Raw genomic sequence first — 26,976 nt, forward strand, 5'->3', positions numbered from 1 at the left:
AATAAAGAAGCAACTTGGGATTTTTAGGGTATTTTTCATGGCCACCAAGGCAGGTTTGTAAAGATGTTGATATAGCGAAACATAATTTGTTCGCCAGTGTTTATCCCACAAAATCACTTTCTATGTCTCTCAGCCAATAGGTTCTTCTATCCTGCTATAGCACAAGTATAATGGTTAGAACACAGGGGGTGGAAACCAAATACTAAATACTAATTGCCTACTAGTGAAAAAAAGAATCCATTACCACTGTGTCACTTGTTCACCCCACTGTCCTAGTATGTAACAGTCCATCAACTATTTTTGCACTGTGAAGTAAAAATATGTTGGCTGGGGGTCCTTATTACCCTGAGTTTTCTTGATCCACCCTTCTGTTCCCCAAATATATATATATGTGTGTGTGTGTGTGTGTGTGTATATATATATATATATATATATATATATATATATATATATTTTATTAATGAACTTATTTTCAATAATGAATAAATAAGAGATGATGTACCCGATTATACAGTGGGGGGTGTAATGGCACACATCGTAAACAACAGTGCCAAATCTGTAGAACTGTCACTGCCAGGTTTAAGACTTCTGCATACACCATAGCACAAGATGTGCATCATAACTGTACACCTCAATATTTTGTCAGGGGAAAGGCCAGATTGTCCTACAGATTACTAAATTATTACGCTGAGTAAGACATTCAATATCAGATGTAATCATAAGCAGATTGTCTCGTAGTAAAACAAAAAGCTAATTATATTTATTTTCTCTGTATAATTCTACAATGTTCCCTGACAATCCCAGTGCTTGGAATAACCTGGATAATAGGGAAAAACATCTGAAGCAAACTAGCGGAAATGTTGGCCAGATGTGTAGATATCATCCAACCTACAGTTCAGTACAGGTCTGCTGTCTCCCTGTCTCCACCCATAGCTAGAATAAAGGAGCTGTGTGTAAGGGGCATGCAGTCACTGGAGGATCAGCCCTGTAGGTTAGGGACAAGTGTTCTCAATGATAAAAGATGCAAGAGGCATTTATAGCATATCATGCAGCCACACACTGCAGGAATGTATTCAGTCAAATCTTTTTAAGAATACGTGACATCACTTTTCTGAATGTATATGTCAGGAATTGTAAAATAAGAAATAAAAATACAAGAGGAATGCAGAGTTCAGAGTAAACTCCCCAATAAAAGGCTAAATTTCCCCTTTAAAATTATAGATAGACAGAAGAAAACGGTATTTCAAGTATCTGGCTTTACACAGAGGTGATAGACACTACAATAAAATGAATGCCTGAGACAGACTTGTGTAAATATACAAAACGGAATCTAATATATTCCTGAAATGTTGTAGCTGACAGGAAAGTTGGCTGATAAGGTCAGCCAAATATGACCGCTCTGCAGCCAAAACATATCACTGTTTTTTATTATAATCTAAAAAATACAACTTGTTGGCTTATTAGGCAGAGAGAAATGCTGCAGGAAATGTGTCCCAAAGCAGCGCTCTGCCACCACCCTACATCAGAGCAGAGAGCTGCAAGGGACGATTGTCAGAGAAGAGAGAGCAGAGAGCCGCAGTGCAATGTGGACGATTATCAGAGAAGACAGAGCAGAGAGCTGCAGGGAACCATCGTCAGAGAAGAGAGAGCAGAGAGCCGCAGTGCAATGTGGACGATTATCAGAGAAGACAGAGCAGAGAGCTGCAGGGAACCATCGTCAGAGAAGAGAGAGCAGAGAGCCGCAGTGCAATGTGGACGATTATCAGAGAAGACAGAGCAGAGAGCCGCAGTGTAGAGTAGACGATCGTCAGAGAAGACAGGACAGAGAGCTGCAGGGAACCATCGTCAGAGAAGACACGGCAAAGAGCCGCAGTGCAATGTGGACGATTGCCAGAGAAAACAGAGCAGAGAGCTGCAGTGCAATGTGGACAATTATCAGAGAAGACAGAGCAGAGAGCTGCAGTGCAATGTGGACAATGGTCAGAGAAGACAGAGCAGAGAGCCGCAGTGCAATGTGGACGATTATCAGAGAAGACAGAGCAGATAGCCGCAGTGCAATGTGGACGATCAGAGAAGACAGAGCAGAGAGCTGCAGTGCAATGTGGACAATTATCAGAGAAGACAGAGCAGATAGCCGCAGTGCAATGTGGACAATTATCAGAGAAGACAGAGCAGATAGCCGCAGTGCAATGTGGACAATTATCAGAGAAGACTGAGATAGCTGGAGTGCAATTCATCCAAAGAAATAGCAGTGGCGACTCACCGATAAGATGACTTGTGCAGATATTTTTTATTCAACGCTTGGACATAAACATCGGGCGGACGCCAGACAGGTGCAGGTTACAAGCTCGTTTCAACTATTGAAGCGCGACAGCGCGAAACGAGCTTGTAACCTGCACCTGTCTGGCGTCCGCCCGATGTTTATGTCCAAGCGTTGAATAAAAAATATCTGCACAAGTCATCTTATCGGTGAGTCGCCACTGCTATTTCTTTGGATGAATTGCATTTGCCGATATGGTTTCTAATGTTTAGTGAGCACCACCAGACTTGTTATCATCCAGAGCTTGTTTGCCATTGCACTATTGCAGCCTTTTTTGTGGTGATTTTGGGATCTGTAGTGCCGATCGCTCTCTGTATTTGCCATTTGAAAGATAGCTGGAGTGCAATGTGGACGATTATCAGAGAAGACAGAGCAGGGAGCTGCAGTGCAATGTGGACAATGGTCAGAGAAGACAGAGCAGAGAGCTGGAGTGCAATGTGGACGATTATCAGAGAAGACAGAGAAAAGAGCCGCAATGCAACATGGACGATCATCAGAGAAGACAGAGCAATGTGCAATGCAATGTGCAATGCGGATGATCGTCAGAGAAGAAAGAGCAGAGAGCTGCAGTGCAATGTTAACGATCGTCAGAGAAGACGGAGCAGAGAGCTGCAGTGCAAAGAGGACGATTGCCAGAGAAGACAGGGCAGAGAGCCGCAGTGTAGAGTGGACGATCATCAGAGAAACAGAGCAGAGAAAAACAATTAGAAAAAAGTCAACTTATTGAACCCACACAGTAACTGCTGTAGGCAACATGAGGTGACATTTTTCCATTTTCTATGATTAAATGTGTTTTTTTTTCCACCTTTAGCATTCTATGACCACCCAATGGTCCACAATATCTGATAATGCAGCACCTGCCAGGTATGACTCCCAGTTAAAGGAATTTTACACTGTGTCAGTCAACCTGTGTTCATCTAAGTTTCTAAAGAGTGAAAGAAGCAGTGAAAGAGAACATATATCATCTATGATACACAGATGTATGTGAGATATCAGATTCATGGGTGTGCAGGAATCTCACTGAAATTAAGCATTAATATTCTGATATCTAGAGTTGGCATTAATGTGTTGTAGGATGTAAGATATTGTGACTTCTTCAGAGGTTTGGGAACTGATGTAATTTCTTGTAAATTCTACTTCTGCCCTGCACCTGCATCCTACATCATCTTGAGCAATTAATCTTTGGTACCACTCTGTCTTAAGACTTTGAGATATACAAATAGAAGGAATATCGGATCCCCCTCATACCTGAGCTACTGTGTGTATACTCTATGCTTCATTTCGCATTGCTGCAGGATACTGATCAATTCAACATAATTCAGTGGTAAATCTCATTAGTGTTATACACAACTGAATCGCATAAGTATGACCACCGGCTAATAACCATTGTAACCGCTGTGTGCAGAATGGATAGCAGCTAGATGCTGAGTGTTACTCAATAAGGTCCTGGTAGGCTGACACAGGTATCTAGAGCTATACTGACTGCAGTGCTCCCACAGCTGCTGGACGGTGCATCCACAGAGAGAACATGACAATTAAGGTGCTCAAGGTGCTCAAGGTGCTTAACTGAGTTCAGGTCTAAGGAGTTAATTACCTGCTGATCCGGACAATAATCGTTTAGTGTAATAGCACGTGGTAAAAGACATGCATGATGTCGGCTGCTTGTGGTCTTTCAACATGTTGAAACAGCCCAATCATGACAGCAATGGTCTGCTGCTTGTCAATTTGTGTAATAGGAGCGACGCCAGCAGACCGCCTCAGACTACAATGGGCCACCTGCACGATCTAAGTATCGTCTAGAGACAGCCCCTCCAGCAGCTCCCCACTGTCTGTGCATGTAATAGCACAGGCAGCGAGTGGGGAAGCGAGTGCTGACCTGAAAGGTCGGTGCTTGCTTCCCCCTGCAAATCACGCCAGGTAATACAACTTTAATTCAGAAAATTCACCTTAAGGGACAAGTAGGTTTTAATTTTAAATGTACTGTTAACTATATTTACCAGAGCAAAATCATATTCGATATAAAAAAAAAAACAACTGCTGTTGACATGAACATGGGAAATCTAACCTGTCACATCCAAATACATGTCACATGACACCACAGGACGTTTCCACATATGCGCCGGAAGCTGGGCTGCATGGATTCCGTGCGGCGTTCACTCCGCCCAGATAATTAATGTTATTCATTACATCTGTTGGAGGCATTGGGGATTGGATGCCATGTCCTATGTTTGGATATTTATATCAGGGCACTTCAACAACATAGCACCCCTCGAAAAAGGTTGTTTGCCGAAACGTACGTCGGGGTGGGGGCAGCTGTCTGGCCAGCTTATTCTCTTCACTTGGGTAAAGTATAGCTATTTTAACGTTTATCTATTTTTTCACGTTTTTATAGAGTCCTTTTATTGGGGTTTTTCATGGTATTTTACCATTGATATAAGTACTTATTACATTTATTTATCTCTATCTTGTCCGACAGCAGCACCCCTCGCTTGAATGTTTTCTGTTGTTTTTAATGTGTCTTCCAGTCGTAGCTCACTGTTTTCTATATTTTCATTGTATATTTTTTTGTATTTTCATATTTCAAGGAGGTTCAGTGGTCTTTTTATAGGTTTATAGTTTGCAACTAGAACCCATTCATACTATTTGCACACGTTATCCTCAACTCATGGGACAGCAAACGCTCAATCCAGTGTGGGGGAGATCTGCATAACTTTTTCTTTGTACACTACACATAAAAGGTGTGAGAAGCAGCCAGAGATCTACATCAATACCATTGACAATTGAAACAAAAGTGTACCCACCCATGGTGAGATTGGCAGGTGTGCTCTAAAATATTGATGGAAAAATGGCAATATAATTCAGCACCTCCACATTGCTAAAAGTTTCTGAGAGGCAGCATGACAAGTGAAAGATGGTTAAGATTTATTTGTTGTCCTGCAGGGACTGAGAAGATGATATGTTGTTTCACTGGGAGAGGGGTGGAGGGCAAAGCTACTCTAAATTACAAAAGACATCTCAGGTGCAAACATGGGGCTAGAGGAGGAAATGAAGCCAACAGGACTAAAGGATGTCTGACAGGAAAGAAAACATGAAGAGCTAGAAATGGTGACGATTCTGTAAAAGCTTAAGCTGGGGGACAGATAACTAACTGCCCTAAACCTTCACTGGGTATTAAAGGTAAACAATTCCAGCCATTTTACTTGGTGGAAAATGCCTAAATGGCCCCTGTGAGACACCAATTGCATGTGCTATTCTCTTCTTGGACATGGGTTGTCAGCGTTGCTTGACATGGCTGCATTTGTGATATGTATTACATCCATGAGTGCCAGAGCAGTGGCCTGCTCATCCCATCTTAGCCAGAGCAGGTTCTTCATCACACAGGTCAGCAATGTATTATTTACAGTCCACAATATAAAGAGCAGCTGGCAAACCTGCAAGCACAGCCATAAAAATAAGTCACAGATCTCAGACGGTGCCAAAATCCCTTCATCCCTAACAAGACCCTTAGTGATATTTCCATAGATATTCTTATTAAGATTGAACAAAAAGCTGTCCTGATATTTACAGCCCTCACTTATGGATTATGATGCAGAACTGGGAGTCAGTGGAGGCAGCTGCTTTGGTTCGAAATCAAACACTAAATTCTCAGAATTTCAATCAAGCCCCAGAACATTAAAATCCCTGTCTAGTGATGACCTGTCACTTTTAGTTTCAGAAATACCATAAGGAGAAAAGCACCATACGCCATGCAAGAGCTGCACGACTAAGACTTAAAGCCACACACGGCATGGTACAGCTGCAGATGCAAACATGTATTCAAATATTCACATTATGTCACAATCTCATATGTTTTTATCCATTTTATAGTCAGTACCTATAAATGAAGGGTGAAAAGTAAGGTATGATTATTTTTTAATATCTGAAACCAGATACTATAGGAATATATATTCCTTTTTGTATTTTGTTAGTACATGATTATGGGGGTGTCTGTCATGTCTATACTTCATAGCAGGAACTACAGAAGCCTGTTGTCAAGGAAAGACTTAGTGACTTATTTGGGAGAGTGTTCTGGGCATGCTCACCTGGACAGAGGTCATTGTTCAGGGAGGGGGCTTTGGCAACACCTATTGTGAATGGTGTGATACTCACTTATATAAACATAGGTGTTACCGTTCCCTGTAATCCTGGGACAGTTCTAAAACTGTCTAGGTGTAGGGCTTTGGGTCACTGGGGTGATGCCAGCCAGTCCCCCCCCCCCCACACACACACACCTTTGGGCTTAAATTTAGTGTTTTCTCCCTCAGCATACGCAGGGGAGATCTATCAATCATGCAGAGATCAAAACCCTAGTTACATAAACAGTATGGTCATCCAAGGGAAAAAAATGGGAGATTCAGGAAAAAAGCATAAAGTGGCTGTAAAGGCTTTTTAAATATCAGTTATGAAATAACCCATTTAAGAATAGATATTAGCATTCTTGACATGTCTACAACCAGACATGGACCCGGGACAAGACTTATCTCAGCTTCTTTGCTGTGCAGAAAACATTTTTTCATCACAGTCTTCCGCAAGGAATGTGGCGACCAAAAACTCTGCCTTAAATCATCACCACTTACTGACATGTTTTTCTTTCCTTTTTCATTGTAAGATACAGTATATTATCAAATGTCTCCTTTAAAAAGATGAGAATTTACATAAATGCAGCGGGAGATTCTATGGGTGATTTGGCACTGTGCTAAGTAACTGACAGGGTTTTAATAGATCAAAGGAGATTAGTTTTCTAAACAAGAACATTCCATCATATGTGAATGAAAAAGTTCAGCCATATGTGAGGATGAACATTAGATTCTGGGTGAGCCCTATACAGCAACCTTCCACTGACACACTTATCCATCACTTTACACAACCCAGTCAATAAGGAATTAAATACTAATGGTGCTTTTATACAGAGAGATTTATCTGAAAGATTTTTGAAGCCAAAACGAGGAACAGACTATAAACAGGGTGCAGGTCATAAAGGAAAGACTGAGATTCCCTGTCCTTTCAATTCCATTCCTGACTTTGGCTTCCAAAATTGGTCAGATAAATCTGCCTGTGTAAACGCACCATAAGAAAGGTGCACTGCTGACCGCAGGACTGGCTTAGCACAAATCAAAGGATTACATTTTACCAAGTCTTAAAGGGGTTATCCAGATAGAGAAAACATCATCTATAACGTTGCAATGTTAAATAATAAAGAAGCTAGTGTAGGAGGACACTAGAGATGAGCAGACCGTCAGCGCTCTCTCATTATGCCTGAGATCCCGGCCGCATAGTTGCGATCCCGCGAATATGCGGCCAGGATATTCCAGGGAATTCACCATGGATTCCCTGGAATATGCTGGCCACATATTCCCAGGAGCGCAACTATGTGGCCGGGATCGCAGGCATAATGAGAGAGCGCCGATGCATATATACATATATATATATATATATATATATATACTCTTGCAACATTATGGCTATGTTCCCACAACATTTTTTCTTGTCCGTTTATACATTTTTTTAAATTACGTTCAGTCATTTCGCTGTTTGGCCGTCAGTGCAATGACGGCTGTTGGTATATTATTCTAGTTTAGGTGGGCTAATTGCCCTTTGGATGTGTCTTTAATTGAAAAGTCACTAATTGCCCTCTAGACTGCCAAGCTGTATATTCACTCTGTGCAAACTTTAATTGTTCCCCTCACCTGCAATGATCACTTTACCGTAGGGCCACTTCATTACAGTGCTACTGCACCCACTGTGACATCTGGCAGCATAGTGGGAAGGGAGTGTGCTTCTTTAATCAAATACACAGTATGGCCCAGATATATCGTAGTGTGTAACTCTAGCAAAATGAAATCTCACCTGTGATTGGTTGTTAAGGGCAGTTTACAGCAGTTTTGTGTTTTACCCAGTTTGATAAATCTCTCTTTATGATTTCAACTTAAAAGCATTTATCTAAGTTTAGGCCAAAAAATGAGAGTAAAAATTGCTGTTGGCAGAGCAGAGTATGTCAGGGGAACAGCCTCTGGTGGGCTCTCAGAGAAATGACTCCAGTTTAGTATGGTGAGCTAACTGAGCAGTAACTAGGAAATATTTATGTGGACATTGCTCAATATTCTAAATACATTTAGTGGAAGTGTGTTTTTTTATTGATGTCGCAAAAAGCTTTCTTTGCAAACTAAAGTATGTCCTCCCCCTATATTGTAAACCAAGATACAGTAGAGAGCATATTTGATATTATTGTGCATACTGAATTTCCAAGGTATTTTACATTTATTAAAAACAATTAACAGTTTGAACAAAAAGGTGTGTGTGATGTCATTTCCCTCTTCTCCTTAGTACCAGGTAGACCCCTTTTCACTCACCCAGTAATAACAGGTACTAATGCTGCGTTTACACGAAACGATAATTGGCCCGATCGTACGATTAACGATGTCGGAGTAACGATTTTTTTTCATAACGATCAGCGTTTAGACAGTACGATATACCGTACGGAAAAATCGTTTTGCGATCGCGCGCCCGCAGCCCGGCCCCCCGCTCATCAGCAGCCCCCTGCGCCGGCTCGATCGCCACCCCCGCCTTCGCTCTGATCGCCACCCCCGCCGCCGCCGCTCCGGTCGCCCCCCCACGCCGCAGCCGCTCCGATCGCCCCCGCCGGCCCGGCCGCGAGCATACGTTACCTGCTCCGCGTAGCAGGTCTTCGACATCCCCCGGCTCCGCTCTTCAGTGCACTGATTGGCTGAAGAGGGGAGCCGGGAATTTCAAACGGCAGCACTGATTGGCTGAATCAGGAGCCGTTTGAAATTCCCGACTCCCCTCTTCAGCCAATCAGTGCACTGAAGAGCGGAGACGGGGGATGTCGAAGACGTGCTACACGGAGCAGGTAATGTATACTCGCGGCGGGGCCGGATCAGAGCGGCGGGGGCGTTCGGAGCGGCGGGGGCGATCGGAGCGGCGGCGGGGGTGGCGATCAGAGCGGTGGCGGGGGTGGCGATCAGAGCGGTGGCGGGGGTGGCGATCAGAGCGGCGGGGGTGGCGGCGGGAGTGGCGATCGAGCCGGCGCAGGGGCTGCGGATGAGCCGGGGGCCGGGCTGGGCTGCGGGCGGCCGGACTATCGCACCACGACTGTTTACACGGTTTACGATCGGCGAATTTTTGGCGAACGACGATTTGATAACATGTTGAAAGATCAAAATGAACGATTTCTCGTTCGTCATTTGATCGTTCGCTGCGTTTACACGTACGATTAACATTCGAATTCGATCGTTATCGCGCAAATTCGCACGATAATCGTTACGTGTAAACGCAGCATAAGTCATCAGTTTATTTATTGAGATTCTCTCCCTGGTCAAGTGTGGGTGTACTAGTCCAGAAATCCTTAAATGGCCAACTGCCACCTAAAAATGTTTTTAGATGTTGTAAGACAATGAACTGGGAGAGGTGCAGTAGCATATTTTAGTCCTTGGCTTAAAGCAATCTTCATCCTGCCACTCCATTATAAATCTAGGGGGCTGCAGCATAGAGATGATTGACAGTGCAGAAGTGAAGCACAATACCACGCATATCCCAGTTTGTTTTTCTAAATAGTGGGTGTCTCAGCAGTGAGACCTCAACCTATCAAACATTTGACATGACCCTGCGACATTCCTTGCAATGACAGGTACGCTTTAACTATTTGGCTCATATGTTTTCACAGTTGTATCCATTATTAGCAGGTTATCTCTTTCTACAAACTTTTTGTCTGGGTTTTCCCTTAATCACTGTCTGGCAATCACTGTTCTGGCCTTGTATTATATTCTTGCTTGTTTAAGTCTTTTTCTATCTTCCATTATTAGATCATCTGTATATCCAAAAATGCACAAGTGTCACATTCGGGGTACTCCACCGAAAAATATTTTTTTCCCCCAAATAAACTAGTACCAGAAAGTTATACAGATTTGTAGTGATGCATTTACACAGAGAGATTTATCTGACAGATTTTTTTAAGCCAAACTGATTTGAGAAGAGGAGAAATCTAAGTCTTTATGACCTGTTCTCTGTTTATAGTCTGTTCCTGGCCTTAGCTTCAGAGATCTGTCAGATAAATCTGTGTAAATGCGCCATAAATTACTTCTATTTAAAAATCTCAAGTCTTCCAATACTTATCAGCTGCTGTATGCCCTACGGAAAGGGCTGTATTCTTTCCAGTCAGATATGGTGCTCTCTGCTGCCACCTCTGTCTGTGACAACTGTTGAAAGCAGGAGAGGTTTTCTATGGGGCTATAATACTGCTCTGCACAGTTCCTGTCAGCACTGTGTCAGACTGGAAAAGATACACCTCTCTCTTGAGGACATACAGCAGCTGATAAGTACTGGAAGGTTTGAGATTGTTAAATAGAAGCATTTTAAAAATCTGTGTTCTGAAAACTGCACCAAGAACTTGAGAAGACAATAGTTTAGACAAATAGGCACTGCAGTAAAATCTCTTCTGCACAGTACAGTTGAGTGAGCACAATGCAATACGGACATTGAATAAATCTGTTTTAAGTTTTCAATAACTGAATACAGGTGAAAATCTGTATACATTATAGTCTGTGCTATTTAATAGTCAGAACCTTGATGTGGCCACAATGAATAACCTGTAATTAGTATCCACTTTACCAGAATGATTCCCAGCATCATATGCATTATATGCTGTCATAGATTCCCATTAAGTTGAAAACCTAATCTAACCTAACTACAGTTATAAATATAATACATGTGCTGTGTGCATCTATGATAAATTTAGTTTATTTTTGCACCTAGTACAATGTTCTGCAATACAGTGCAAGTGGATTCCTTTAACCTCGCAGCACCTATTTACAAGCAGAGTATCCATTTTTCTGATGGATTCTATCTCGGGGAGGATCATTTACTGCTTCCTCAGTGATTAACTCTGAAACATCTCTGTGCCTTGTAAAAATACAATCACGTTATAAATGGTCCTAAATGATCTACTTCCCCTTCTCAAAACAAAGGTACAAGAGCTGCATCTCCAGCTGTACACTGTTTACTTTATAATTCTCTTTTTTTCTCTCTCTTTCTAACAATTCTGTTTGTTTCCTTGTGTTGATTATTCAAAGCAGATGTCCTATATGTAAGGAACTGCCCTTTATATCTACTTGCAGCTGGTCCGGCAGTGCAGGGTTTCAGGAATTAAAGGGGAATGAATAGATAAAAATAAATCCTGAAGCAATATTACTGAGAGTCCTATAATGGTTAGCATTGTTGCCTTGTAGCACTGGAGCCCTAGGTTCAAATCCAAACAAGGACCACATCTGAGAGCAGTAAGTGACAACGACAAGCTCTGTAAAGTGCTATGAAATATGTTGGCACTGGAAAAAAATCATTATGTTATCGTCATAATCATGATACACCTGCTAAAGAAATAAGCTGTACTGCAGTTTGTTGTGCAGCAGATAGTCAGAAACTCAGCTTTACAGCACAGAAAAAAAAAGTTTAGGATCTGAAGAAGTTTAGGAGCCTGTCAGTCGGATCCCGAGCGATCAAGTGATGAAACATCCTGGTAATATTCCTAAGCAGAAAAACCCTCTCTAGTAACTGATTTATACTATTTATACTATTTTATAGTAACTGAGACATCAAGATAAAATACAAAAAGTGGGGGAGGAACTTAGCTAGTGTTATGTCAGGAGAGCGAGAAAAAGCCTGGACTGTGTACCTGCAATTTAGGAGCCTTTCTGCCCCCTCCAGAGCACCCAAATTGTTCCTAAAAAAGTAAAAGAACTGAAGCTTCAGTTGGTGTCTTCAATTTTCTTTTCACTTCCTGCTTTGGGGTTTCCCAAGATGCACTTTGTCTCCTGTGATGTCTAACTGACTCTGTAGAACTGTTAGATGGCTTACAGCTTGCTCAGCCAATCAGAGCTGAGCAACCTGAGTCATCTGACAAAGGGAGGCTGGCCTAACAGGGCTTAGACCCGCCTCCCTCTTGATGATGTCATTGTCACAAAATGGCTGCCACAGAGCAGCCTGGGAACAAAGAGAAAGCGACTAGACTACCACAAACTAATGCACACTTAAACAGTCAAAAAATGAACAATAGTTTATTTGAAAACCAACAACAACAAATATGTTAAAACCACTTAAAAAGCTTGTATGATGAAGTTATGGTGGCATAACGGAACGCGTGGGGTGTAGGTGCTGTGTGCCGGGTAGTCCTGCTATTGCAGTTATTGTTTACGTCATGGATTAATTTATTTATATAGTATTTTGCCTTGATTATTTGATGTATATGTTTCATCTTTTTTCTCTCATTTTTGTTATAGTGTATAGTGCAATATTGGCAGGATCTGTATTGTTAGGGATGTACCCCACCTAGCACATTACTTGTTGCTCTTTTCATTCTGGGGGCACTTGTGTAGTTACATTTTGGCCTTTACAGGCTTTTGAAGTGGTTTTAACATATTTGTTGTTGTTGGTTTTCTAATAAACTATTGTTCATTTTTTGACTATTTGAGTGTGCATTAGTTTGTGGTAGTCTTTCTCTTTCTCGCTTTCTCTTTGTTGTCAATGATTCTCATTTTTTGACTAGCTATTTGTTTGCACCTCTACATTTAATATCTAATATGCGGTGCCCACCACATCATTTTGTTTTGTAGACAGAGCAGCCTGTGGTCAACAGTAGGGAAGGGGGGCAGATAGGTGATTGAAGCATATTACAAAGTTATATAACTCTGTAATGTGTTTCAGTTACTGGAAAAAAGCTTTTCACCAGAGTTGTCCTTTAAGTATGTGTCTAGGTCTTTAGCAAGGAGATCTATGGTAGTAACCTGCAATTTAGGATGCCAAAGAGTTGTAAGTTTTAAAGGGAATGCGTCACCTAGATTTATATTACTGGTTAGAGTCAGATACTGAAAGTTTTTATTTCTAGAATTTCTAGGCATGTTCTATGACCTGTGCAGAGTGTAATTGCCGGTATCCAATAGTGGCTGGAACGGGAATGGGTAAAGAATACCTGTTCAGAGCGTAGACTTTGAAATTTCCATGTGCAGACCCAGCTGATGCTTGGCCTTCTGTGGAAACATCCCATACATCAGGGAGTTCCATGGAACCCGTTAAAAGGTGAAACAGATTTATAGCAAACCAAACTTCCAGCATCAACTGCATCTGTATGTGGAAATTTAATACACAGTGACAGGTACGCTTTAAGAGATTCACTGTAAGGCTAGATTCACAAAGGACGGTTTTTATGTTGCGAATTAGCAGCGAAATCCGAAAGCGTTTTCACGTCCCGCTCAGCCAATCAGTGTATTGTATGTATTCTCATTGAAAGACATCGGCATAGGATCCGCAGCGGATTTCGCAGTGTAAATCCGCTGTGGATCTGTCCTGTGTGAATCTAGCCTAATCTTTCTTGACCTAGCAGAGTATTGAAAGCATATAAGTGATATGAATGGGTGTTCTAAGAAGTCTGAGAATTTTTAATGTAAAGGACAGAAGTTTATAGTAAGAGAACAGTCAGAAACAAGAAGACCCTCTCAAGAGAATACCAATCCTTATGAGCAGAAGTGTTAGAAGTCCTAAAGATGAGGTTGGGAGTTTTAAAGTCCCCAAAAACAAGGCATTTCACAAAATAGGAAATGTGGAGACAAAGTAGCCAAGTAAAGAAGAAACTGGTAGGTTAATCTGTAGGGCAGTAAATAAAGACCAGGTATGAGGGAACTTGGAGGGTACTTACAGTTATGGCAGGCAATGGAACATGAAAAAGAAAAGTTGTGAATTATAACATGACTCCTCTAGGTCACAGCTGGGTCTTATAACCCAAGGGAATAATGCCAGGCATTAATGATTCATTTGTAGTTAATCTTACACCAATGTGTGTAGTAAATTGCTGACTGTCGTGCTCACAGCTGCCAGAGTACTGCTATGACAGGAATGTTATGTTTACTTTAGGATGCGTTTTTGTTGCTAAAAATTGGAGTTGCAAAATTAAAGAGATGTTAAATAATCCTATAATCAGCAAACAATGATTGGGACAGGTCAGGAATGTGTCTTGCTGCTAAAAGATGGCAATATCATAGTGCAGCATGGAAATAAGATGCGTTGAACTACATTCCATTGCCCTCTACTGGTTAGAAAAAAGTTACACTCACTTGTCGCACATGGATAGAAATCACAGAGAGGAAGTGAGATTGCAGCCCAGATTTCATTACTTTCCAAATGAAAGGAGGTACAATTAGCCATTTGCTGGTATTACAATAAATAAAATAATTCCAGTGAGTTTAGATGGAAATAAGTTTTTGGGATAAGTTTGAATCATCCAGTATTACAACAGCAATTACAACCTCCAGTCTTTTTGGGTACAATGCCACAAGGTTTGCACACCTGGATTCGGGGATCTTCTTCTCTGCAGATCCTCTCAAGCTCTGTCAGGTTCGATGGGGACTGTCGGTGGATGCAATTTTAATGTCTCCAGAGATTGGGTTAAATTCAGGTCTACACTGGGCCACTAAAGGACAGTCACAGAGTTGTCCCTGAACCACTCCTGTGTTGCTTTGGCCGTTTTCTTAGAGTTATTGTCTTGTTGGAAGATAAACCTGGGCCTACTCTGTGATCCAGAGCCCTCTAAACCAGGTATTTATTAAGAATATCTATATACTTTGCTCATTGTGTCTTGTTTCCTCTAGACATAGGATCTGAGGCCAAAAGATGTTGTGTGAACATAGCCATATAGTAGTCCAATACAGAGATACCATGCAGTAAGGTATATGGTTTCCACAGCCTACAGTCATTTCACACATGCATGTGCTTAGGTAAGGCCTCATGGGAAAGCCATATATATTTATATACACACACACATCACTGTTTTATACACATATACTAATTAAAACCTTAATCCAGTATTTCATCACAAAAAGCATCTAAAGGCAGTGGCATAGCTACCATACAGGCAGGGTAGGCAGCTGATATGGGGCCGTGGGGAAGGGGGCCTGGGGCCTTTATCCTTCTGCTTAACCCCTTATGTAGTGCAGTGTGTTAGTGACCCAATGTTTACTTACATGCTGCATCACAAAAAAGGGTTAACAAGCAGAAGACAAAGATATTTGCTTCACTGCACTGATAACCCTTGAACTCTGTTCTCAACTGCCTGTCCCAACCAAGCAGGAAAATGTGCAAGACTCATTGAAGAGGTTAGGGGTTATCAGTGCACCAGCAGTAAAGCCTTTTCTTCTGAACACTGGGTCTCTTACACACTGCAGCATATAAGGGGTTAAGCAGAAGGTAGTCTGCTCCTGCACCTATGTATTTAACCATAAGGGCTCTGGCCACAAGAGTTTTTATTAGGGAGGGGGGGGGGGCTTACAATGTTTTGCTATGAGGCCCTGTGAATCCTAGCTACGCCCCTGACTAAAGGAAGATTTTTTTTTTTTTTTATCATTAAGACCCATTTAGCCTGTTGATTGACACTCTATGATGCATACTGTTTCCAGCTGTAATACCTTCCTACTTCCTATGTCTATCATAAAGTCTATTGGGTTCCACACTGTTCATACCAGCAAACAGTTGTATCAGTTATGCACATCCCTCCTGTGGTCAATAAGGCAGAATAGATTTTAGAGCCTCCTGTGGATTGACATTAATGTGACATGCATGCCTATTCCTATTTTTTGTGGGGTTTTTTTTTTTTTTCTTTTTTCTGCTTTAGTGACTGCTGTTGCTGCTCTGAATAGTTGTTTTTTTTCTTTTTATAATGGATTGATGCTTTTAATTTTTATACACATATGTAAGACTTTTGTGCATGTAAATTAGCATGACATAGGCCTTGACAAAGCACATACCAGCCAACCATTGGCTGTGGGCAGGGCCGTATTTACCACTAGGCGCCCATGGTCCAGTGCCTAGGGCAGTTCTTTGCAGGGGACCAGCACCAGGGAGCAGAGGGAAGGAATCAACTTTTTTTTTTTTTTTTACATTTTTTTAGTTTCCCACCTTTTGTTCAGACTTGTCACTAAATCTGGTACCTTTTCAAGGGGGGGGGGGGGGGTATGCTGCTATTGGTTAGGTCTGGTATGGCGGTGTTACCCAGTCACAGTTTATGTTTTAAGCAGTTAAAAACCATGAAAAACACGATTCAGACAATGTTTCTACATGTAGAGAAATGCATGTGGCCAAAAGGATTCTCCCCCATGAACCCCAAGATGGGGCGTCTTCAGGTTTAGTGCCTAGGGCAGCAGCAGCTGTTAATACGGTCCTGGCTGTAGGAACCACACATTCTCCTGCATTGTGTCTAGATTGGATTAGAGAAGAGCGTCTATACTTTTTTAAGGTATGCTGAAAAGTGAAAAATAAGTTTTTACACTCAATGTCCTCCTTTGACAGCACAATGTGTACACTATGGCAAGATATGGTCATTATCTCAACCCTTTTTACACTCAAGTTACTCATGCTGACAGGCAACCAGTAGGCACTGAAAAGTGAACTGTGGCATTTTGATTCTTGCTCTTTAGCACTGACTGACAACTGACAACATAGCAGCAGCCTGACTAAATTCTGTACCAGAAGAAAAGGCTGATTTCCTGACTGCTGCTCTATCATAGGCTTTGTTTCCTTTGCGTAATAAGAGTGATGCTGCTGATAACAACATTATTAGGGTATTGCTGATACTGGAGCTTTCCTCTAATCTTTTGCATGGTTGCAAGTTGTAACATGCAAATGATGAATAGTCTTGAGTTTAGAAAAATGCTAGATTAAAAAAAAACAAAAAACCCTGCCTTTCCTGAGGGTTTCAAGGGTTTCTAATTGCAGAATCACATTCATTATCAGAATGCAGGAAAATAAGTTTTATTTTATTTACTATGTTTTTTTCCCTTGTTTGCTGGAAAAGCTATTGAGTGCTGAATTTGTTTAAGCTGCCAGACTTAAAACAACAGCGAGTCTTGTGGTTTTAGTTTGACATCAAAGCTCCAGCACATAAAGGCAGCTCAGAAGTCTCACAGCACCGGGTGCTATTTTTAAATCGGATACAGACTCGGTTAAAGAGATATTGTCTGACCCTTTCCCGTTATGTTTCTTATAGTAATTGGAAGTGCTAAGAAAGAGGCCAATATCTGCTCAGAAAAATGGCATTGCCATAAAATCTTACAGATGCAAATTGGGATAACATACCAGCTATCTACTAACACCAGGCAGATTTATTAATTTAGTGGAGTCCCGTGACTTATGGTTAGCATTGATGCACTGGGTTCTGGGATCAAATCAGACCTAGGATAACATTGGAAGAAGAACAGTATGTTCTCCTTTTGTTAACATGGCCTTCCTACAGGTACTCCAGTATCCAGCTTACTCTCCAAAAACATACTGATGGGAGAATCCACTAACACCTGTCAGATATTCTAAATAAAGTGAAGCATCAATGAGGCTTTTGAAAAACTATAATTTTCTGACAGAGAATCTGTAAAACCAACACAATAGTCACTTTCATAATAATGTGTGCATTTACACTAAATATATTAGCTGGATGTGTGAACCAGAAGATCAGTAAACTGCTCTGATCTTAAAGGGGTACTCTGTTATCAGAAAGTTGTATTTAAATAAACTATATCATCCCAAGATATATTACTAACTAAAACAGTGTTCTCACTAATAGTCATGACTTCTTAAGCTTTTGCGTAATTCACTACTGACACAAAGTTGAAAATAGAAGAACTACACAATAGAGCTAATTAGAAAAAAGGTTTTCACTTATGAAAACTTATGAAAAGCCCTACAAAATGACGACTTCTTTACAAATATGGTCCATTTTGGGGCGGTAGCTCGGGGACCTGAGCTCCTGGGGGGCTCATGCCCGCCCAAACAGACTTACACTTCCAGTAGTGTATTGTCTGCCGGGCTACAGTTTTGCCATGATTTGCAAAAAATTGATGCTTTTTACCATAATTTTGCACAAATTATGGCTAAATTGCAGCCAGGAGACAATACAGTAACATTAGAGAACATACTGAAAGACATTAACATGTGACTATGCTGTCATCACAGGTCTACAGTCTGCACTATGGAGGAGGAAGACTAAAGCTACAGGTATGTGGAAAAGGGACAGGAAGAACAATCAATGAAGAGAGGTACTAAGTGACCAGTCTGGGGAGGGGGCATTAGGATACAGGGTGACCAGTCTAGGATGGGGTCAGTGGGATATACAAGGTGACCAGTCTGGGGTGAGGGTAGGGACACAGGGAGAACAGGGTCATGGGAGCAGTGTGTGTATGTGTAAGGAAAGGGGGTATTTTGGGGTAAAATTTATTTTGGGGTCCAGTGTCTGTATTTAGGAGTCTGGTTGAGGTCTGGAATAATGTTGTGAATTGAAATGGGAGGAAGGGGGTAGAACATTATTTTATACTTTAACCCCTTGATGACACCTGTCTCCAGCCTTGCTCAACAGAATAACATTACACTGGGGGGCTCAAGCTGGAGATGGATCAGGAAGCTCCTTCTCATAATTCACAGGTACAAACAGAAGGGAGCAGAGACAATGGCATCTCTACAGGTACAAACGGCAGGGTGCGGAGACAATAGCATCTTTACAGGTACAAATAGCAGAGAGCGGAGACAATGGCACAATGGTGCCTCCAAAGGTAAAAACAGCAGGGAGCAGAGACAATGGCGCCTCCACAGGTACAGACAGCAGGGAGCGGAGACAATGGCGCCTCTTCAGGTACAGACAGAAAGGAGCGGAGACAATGACGCCTCCACAGGTACAAACAGCAGGGAGCAGAGACAATGATGCCTCCACAGGTACAAACAGCAGGGAGCGGAGACAATGGCGCCTCCACAAGTACAGACAGCAGGGAGCGGAGACAATGGCGCCTCCACGGGTACAGACAGCAGAGACAATGGCGCCTCCACAGGTACAGACAGCAGGAAGCAGAGACAATGATGCCTCCACAGGTACAAACAGCAAGGAGCGGAGACAATGTATAGAACCTATCACCCCTCCCCCTTCCCTGTATCCATCCCCTCCTTGGTTGAACCTGATGGACATGTGTCTTTTTTCAACCGTAATAACTATGTAACTATGTAACAATGATGCCTCCACAGGTACGGACAGCAGGGAGCGGAGACAATGGCACCTCCACAGGTACAGACAGCAGGGAGCGGAGACAATGGCGCCTCCACAGGTACAGACAGCAGGGAGCGGAGACAATGGCGCCTCCACAGGTACAGGCAGCAGGGAGCGGAGACAATGGCGCCTCCACAGGTACAGACAGCAGGGAGCGGAGACAATGGCGCCTCCACAGGTACAGACAGCAGGGAGCGGAGACAATGGCACCTCCACAGGTACAGACAGCATGGAGCAGAGACAATGAATGGCGCCTCTGTTAAGGTATTTAGGCACCAAATTCAAAATAGAAGTAATTTAGAAAATAAAAAGTGAGCACAGTGCTGTCTGATAATTATGTTTTATAAAACTTTACAGGTATATGACATTATCTATCCCGTACTATGAACACCACACTATTGCTGCTACAGACACACTGTGGGGGGGGGGCAGGCTCAGAGAACAGCCTATGTTAAAGTTAGGGCCCTATTACACAGGACGATTATGGTGCGAAAAATTGTTATATCGTTCGAATTTAAACGATAATCGTTCTGTGTAATTGCAGGCAAGGATCGAAAAATCGTTTGTATGCCGTTGATCATTGATATAGATCTGAACCTAAAATTATCGCTAATCGTTTGCTGTGATTCCACATTCGTTCGCTCAAGTTCCGCATTTCTTCACTAATCGATCAGTGTAATTGCACATTGTTCATTGTTTTGCCGAGATCAGAAAAAATAAACGATCATAGTAACAATCGCAATAACGATCGTAGTAACGATCGTAACTAACCATCGTTCTGTGTAATATGGTGAATGATTTTAGGTTAACGATAAACAATCTCTTTTGAAATAGTTTATCGTTAATCGTTAAAAATCAATCTGTATAATATGACCCTTAATCTGTCCCTGAATACAGGTATGTTTTCATGTATGCGCACAAACCACACACTTTACTGTTTTCATCACATATTTTATGGAAACTTAAAAAAAAATGTATTTTACATGTAAGGATTCTTCATTTTTAAAAAGTAGAAATGAGTTTTATTTAGCAGACAACTGTGAAAACAATAATTCTGTTTTCAAACTATTTATATATTTATTACCCCGAGTGTAAAAAATCCCCAGCTCTTTTTTTTTCTGCGTCTCTCCCAGTACAATTTATTGTTCTTTGATGTCACATTAGGCTTTCCTGGATCTTTTCTCTGAGCTCTAGTCCCTCCCCTCCTGAATTATGTCACCATCTCTAACCAGTCCCTCAAGCCTACATCAGCATCTCTCAGTCATATACACAGATATATATATATATATATCTTTATTGGCACATTTACAGATAGTGAGGTGTGTTTACAGTTTGCTGCCTAGTGATGAATAATGCCACAGAAAAGGCAGACATAGAGTAAATGCAGCAGGTGCTCCAACCTCACTAATGGTTAATTATTTTGCAGCCTCCTTGCAGAGCGCACTGACAGAACCGAGAACCATGACTAGTGACAGCCTAGATGACTAGTTCACGACTCTCCCTCTGCCTCGGTGCAGTATTAGGCTCCGTTCACACGGAGCAAAACAGGTGGAATTCCCAGCCACGGAATCCCGTCAGCCATCCTCTCATAATGACAGACTATGGGAGGCTGGCGCGCCTCTGAAGAGACGCCGTGAGAGGAGGCGTGTGAGCCTCCCATAGACTGTCATTATGACAGGAAGGCTGGCGGAATTCCGCAGCTGGGAATTCCGCCTGTTTTGCTCCCTGTGATGCATTTGTATCACACATGAAGACCACGAAGCCCAGATCCCCAGACACCACCAGAGAGTCGGCTGCCAGGTGGGTACAGCTGCTGTGGGAGCCCAATCAGCACAAATGTACTCTGATCACAATCAGTAAATGGCAATCTTAACTGTATACTTCCAGTGGCTGAAAAGTTGTAGAGACTAAATAGGTTGTACCACTAAATCTTTGCTATAACTGTACTCTGTAGACAATCCTTTGTCAGCTTGATACATTAGTGTTACAAACCTCTATCCTTTCCCAATAATTTGCTAAAAATGCTTAGTCTGAAGTTCAGCTTGTTTAGGTCACTTCACCAGATGTTAGACTGATGTTTTTTGTGCATTATTATATACTGATATGCAGCAATTATCCTGAACATACACAATGTTAGGATATATTAAGACAACATATTTTTTAGATAGTGGAAAAATATGCTGTGAAATACGTGGCAGAACTGCAAAAAGAGGTTTACATTTTTGTCACATACTGTATTTGCCTCTTTGACCATGTATCATTTTGCAGTCATGGATGGTGAGCCCCGGTCAATGTGGCTAATCAGTGTCCTGTGTTTCCGACATGCCTTCCTTGCCCTATTCATTTTAAGATAATATTTTCTCCAAGGGTCAACTACAAATATAAAATTAACCTCTTCATTTCACTAAGCATATAATTTCCTATCCACATGAAAAAAGGTAATTATTCAGATCCAACCCATAAGTAATTGGGGACTTAGCCGGTACCTATACTCTGCACACATACACAAAGTGATTTACTATGTAGAATTCAAATAAAAAATAATTCCCATTTGTTTGAAGACTTTTTTACTCTCCCCTTCGGAGCCTCGCGGTGTCTGCAGTCAGCCACAAGGAAGAACAATGGTATCAGAATGACATGCCTTCAGACCACATTGCCATTTAGAAAGTCATCCCCGCAGTGTTTTATTGCCTGCAACAAAATCTTATGACAAAAGAGGAATAGCTCCCGAAACAGTATGTAGCAGGATATTTTAACTCAATTTTCTTACTTTACAATAGAAAAAAAAAGAAATAAAAACCATGATGATTTTGAATATCATACAGATTCTTCTGGTCAAATATATTTAAAGATAGGACTGTAACTATGAAGAACAGATTGTCACAGAAATTAGTTATAAGCACAAGTGCCAGAGTCAAGATCAGTGGACGGTTCGATTTATGACTTGGCGTATACGCGATCTTCAGATGCCAAGAAAATAAACGTAACAAAAATAGCTGCTTCCCAGCAACAAAACATTTTATGGGAACCAAGAGATCCATTTTCAGCTTGAAACTAAGGAGCCTTTTACACAGGCCGATTGGTAATGAGCTTTCTTAGGAAGGCTTATTTTGCCAATAATCGGCCTGTGTAATCAGTTTTTTCACTAGCTAATTAAATCTTTTGTCTTTATAGATTATTCAGAGGATGTGCAGCCAATAAAAAAGCATTTAAATGGCCCTCACAAACAATCCAGCCTTGATAAGCGCTTGTTCTGATTATATGAGCAGAGAAACTCAGCAAAAACGGGAATGTGGAAACAGGGTCAAGGGTCCTATGTAACAGGACCTTTACTCACGTTAAAGAAATCGTCATGCTCTAACAAACTATTGACAAACGGCAGGGGTGAAAATAAATAGCAAGCGGTGCTTACCTTTCCCTGTTCCCGCGATGCGCTACATGACCGGCCCGGAACCCCCATTAGAAGGCATTTTCCCCCCAGCTATGATAATGTCACGACTCAGGGGAAAATGTCCATCTTGGCTGATGGCCAGTCCATGAGCTGGGTTGTGACATCGGCTCTGGTGGAGATCCTTAAGCCTGGTGGGGCTGCCAGGCGACAATCCAATGCTAAATGCTAAAGAAGCATGGGAAGAGGTGAGTTAGTGTAGTTTTTTTATGATCCCCCTCTGCAGTTTAAAAACAAAAACCTAAGTCCAGACATCTTTAATCTGTTCATGTTCTTGCAAACATACAAACAAATGGCAAAAAGCAACAAAGAAAAAAATCATAAAAAATTATAGCAAAAATAAAGCAAAATTGCCAGGTGAGAATACAGCCTCAGAGGCATAGGCAAGGAGGCTGTATACGGAAAATTAAATAATATAATCAAAAACATTTACCTTTTGCTTCATCATCAACTTATCTGAGGGACCTTTAAAGTTTTGTTCACGAATGACAAAAACGCCGAAAAATGATAAGGAAACCTCTGAGCTGGCGTAGGTTTCCTCGGCACACACAATGGAGCACACAGGATTTATGTAGAGGCAGTGCGCCTCTACATAAATCACTGAAGTGTTGGTGATGCGGGGACATTTCTAACCCAGCGTAGAAAACGTCTGACTTAAAGCGACTCTATACCCACAATCTGACCCCCCAAACCACTTGTACCTTCAGATAGCTGCTTTTAATCCAAGATCTGTCCTGGGGTCCGTTCGGCAGGGGATGCAGTTATTGTCATAAAAACAACTTTTAATACGGCAGCGCTGTGTCTAATGGACGGGGCTTACATTTGTATATGCATTAGGCTGGCACAACCTCTCTGTCCTTCCTCCCCACCCTCCTCCCCATTAGGAATGATCCAGGCAGATCGTCTCCTATTCCCCATCTGTGTGTATAATGAACATGGGCTGGATCGTTAATAGACCTGTGCAAAGCTTAAACAGCAGTAAATGTTCCTGGATCATTTCTAATGATGAGGAGGGTGAGGAGGAAGGACGGAGAGGTGGTGACAGCCTAATGCAAGCCCGGCCGTTAGACACAGCGCTGCCGGATTAAAAGTTGTTTTTATGACAATAACTGCATCCCCTGCCGAACGGACCACAGGACAGATCTTGGATTAAAAGCAGCTATCCGAAGGTACAAGTGGTTTGGGGGGGACAGATTGTGGGTACAGGGTCGCTTTAATAAATGTCCCCCTATGTGTTTATAGGTACTGTATCTATCTGGAAATATTTTGACAAAAGTTATAAAAGGGATATCCATGACAGCTATATGTCAAGTTAATAATAGGCAGAGTTACAAGTCCGGTCTTTGAGGGCAAGATAACATTTCACTTACAGCAGGTATAGCTTAATATACGGTATAAAAGTACGAAAGCAGGTAAATCAAACTTGGATTATGTTACCTTTGAACCCTGGAGGAGAAAAGGTCAAATTTTAACTGACAAACTGAAAACCTATTAGATTATTATTACACAGGAAATGGTACAAAATATTAAGGGTTATATTCACTGGCCCCTCACAAAATTGACACTACCTCTGTGAGATAGAATTCTGCCTTTAATATGGTGGACACATCACAGTCTGCAAACCCCTGTGCCTTTTATTGTGTAATTCTCGGTCTGTAACCTACTACAGGATCAGCACCCTCTCTTCCTGAAATACTATGTGCTGCAGTAATTTGTAATGTCTAATGGTTTTTAAGCCAAATAAAACTCTTCCTTTTCTTCTATCAGTTCTATTTGTATGCCTTCACTTAAAATATTTTATCTTTGAAGATAAAAAGGGAATGTAAACTTGGCGCTGCTTCGTACCCCTCCCCCTTCGACACTTATGCCAAATATAAAAAAATGATCTTACATTCCGCGGCTGAGGGAGTATAGTATGTTCACATTATATACAAGAGTCCTCATAAATAAACAGCATTGGGCCATATGTTGAATTTATGTTTGGTTGATGGTTCTGTGTTTTCTAACAAAAAATGTATCTGTACAGTAAGGGTAGCGACAACCAAAAACTTTACCTGCCCATCCTGACCCACGTGGACTTGATGGATCTGCAAGTTCCCCTGTAAAAACACATATGGATGTTAGATGAGGAATTATTGAGCAGCAGTTTTTACTTTGTAAAATCCAGAGAGAAGCTTAAAGCCATTTACAATCGGGGGTCTATTAACCCAGAATGTTCTTCGTGATGTTGCTATTTATTAGTGATAAAACAAGACTTACAGCTGGTGCCCAGTACTTAAAGAGCTTGCAAATCCTCTATATTTCTTTCAGAACTTATCTTGGAGGATGTTTAATTCTTTCAAGAACGTGGAAGGAATTTTTAAGAGCCGCTGCTCGATTTATCATCTTTGGGGCAAATCAAAGAACACTTAATAGTTGCTTGTAAATTATTGTTTTTCAGAAAATCAGAGGAGAAAACAGCAGGTCATTAGTTAAGCAAGTAGCTGCCAATGAAAGGTAATGGTCTATAGGTAGCAGCTCATCCATCTGCATAAAATGTTCATCTAAAGTGAGAGAAACACTGCAAACAGCAAATGAGGGTATCAGGGCAATGCCTCCCATGTGATTTGTCAGACAAATGCTGCTACATATGTTATTCAAGTCTGCATATACTAGAGTTTTGATATTTTACATAGCTGTTTTTCCATGAAGAGGCATTCTTTTGCACAAGGGGTCGTAACAGAAGTTGAATTGTTCTGAAAAGGGATCATTTTTTGTCATCTATACAGCCCCTTTAAATGCACAGCAATTTAGACAGCTGTTAAGCGAGTTAGACACTGGCTGCCAACAAAGCAATATAGAAAAACCACCTTACTATGTAACACCTTTCATTCCATTGTCCTGAGACTGCATACTCATGTGTAGAAATCCAAGTGATGCTTGAGATACACCCGTGAGTCTACAGCTCATTGGAAACTCATAACTGACTTAACTTGCAAACTGCAAGATATGAAACAGGTCTTTAAAAACCACAGCGGCTCAAATATTTGATTTTCCTGTAATGTCATCAGTTTTTCACCAATATAAGAAACACACGTTCTGATGGTTAAAGTGCTGTTCTTGGTATGTATTGGGGATCACAAGACAAAACCAAAGCTAAGAGAGTGCCAGAATGGTAATATAGCCTCTGCACGTCTCAGCGTTGGCTTCTACATCTTGTACAACATAAGCAATTACTTATGTTTTTAATCCTGCACAATAATTGCAGTAAATTACCTCGCTGTCCTGGGTTATCTGAACTTGCTCTCCCTGCGGAACTTGTGCAATGTGAAGATGTCCCTGCAAAAAATAAAGGAAAGATGTGACGATGTAGAAGCCATAGTCATCCTCAATAGCTGCACATGTGTTACAATGCATCAGTGCTTTTGTGAAAGAGAGCTGATTGTGACAAACACACAAATACACAGGGGTGCTAATATAGTGTAGTAGATATGAAGAAGTCTATGACTGCTAGATTCAATGCCTGTGAACTAACCTGTTGGAGTTGTGCTCCAGCATTGGCACAACTCTATGGTAAACATATATTAATCAATTCGCAGCCTGGACTGCGATCCCAGCAAACAGCATCCATCCCAATGTGTGGGCTATCTACAGTAGCTCTCAACCGAAGGGATAGATCACACCTACAGCACAGAAAGAACAACCAAATTCCACTGGAGCCTGAGGAAGACGCTGGCTGGGCGTTGAAACGCGTCACTCTGGACTGTTATGTAATTGTCTGCCTGAGGATTTACATCAAAAGAATCTACCGCTTGAAATTGGATTGTTCCTTCTGCACCAAGGTCGTCAGTGTGATCCATCCCTTTGGTTGAGAGTCGTTGTGGGAGAGAGAGATTGAGCTGGCTATAAAAAAAACCCTATACTGAAAAAACATGGCATGTGAGCTTAAACTTAACAGGGGAGATTTATTAAACTGGTGTAAAGTAAAATTGGTTCGGTTGCCCCTAGCAACCAATCAGATTCCACTTTGCATTTTCCAAGGAATCTGTAAAGAATGAAAAGTGGAATCTGATTGGTTGCTAGGGGCAGCTGAGCCAGTTCTACTTTATACCC

The 26,976-nt window shown here is 41.6% G+C and overlaps 1 protein-coding gene across 2 annotated transcripts in view; it reads right to left on the bottom strand.

Moving 5' to 3' along the window:
* Nucleotides 1–26,976, bottom strand: part of BANP (BTG3 associated nuclear protein) — a 388,611-nt gene that overhangs the window by 101,075 nt on the left and 260,560 nt on the right. Inside the window, exons 10-11 of one of the 2 annotated variants that reach the window (XM_069966291.1) lie at nucleotides 26,140–26,202; nucleotides 24,939–24,983 (exon numbers count right to left, since the gene is read on the bottom strand). In XM_069966291.1, the coding sequence (XP_069822392.1) occupies nucleotides 24,939–24,983; nucleotides 26,140–26,202 (108 nt within the window). The other variant, XM_069966292.1, reaches the window with a different exon arrangement.

The sequence above is a fragment of the Dendropsophus ebraccatus genome, chromosome 4 (genome assembly GCF_027789765.1).
Source record: "Dendropsophus ebraccatus isolate aDenEbr1 chromosome 4, aDenEbr1.pat, whole genome shotgun sequence".
In the NCBI taxonomy this organism is placed as follows: domain Eukaryota; kingdom Metazoa; phylum Chordata; class Amphibia; order Anura; family Hylidae; genus Dendropsophus; species Dendropsophus ebraccatus.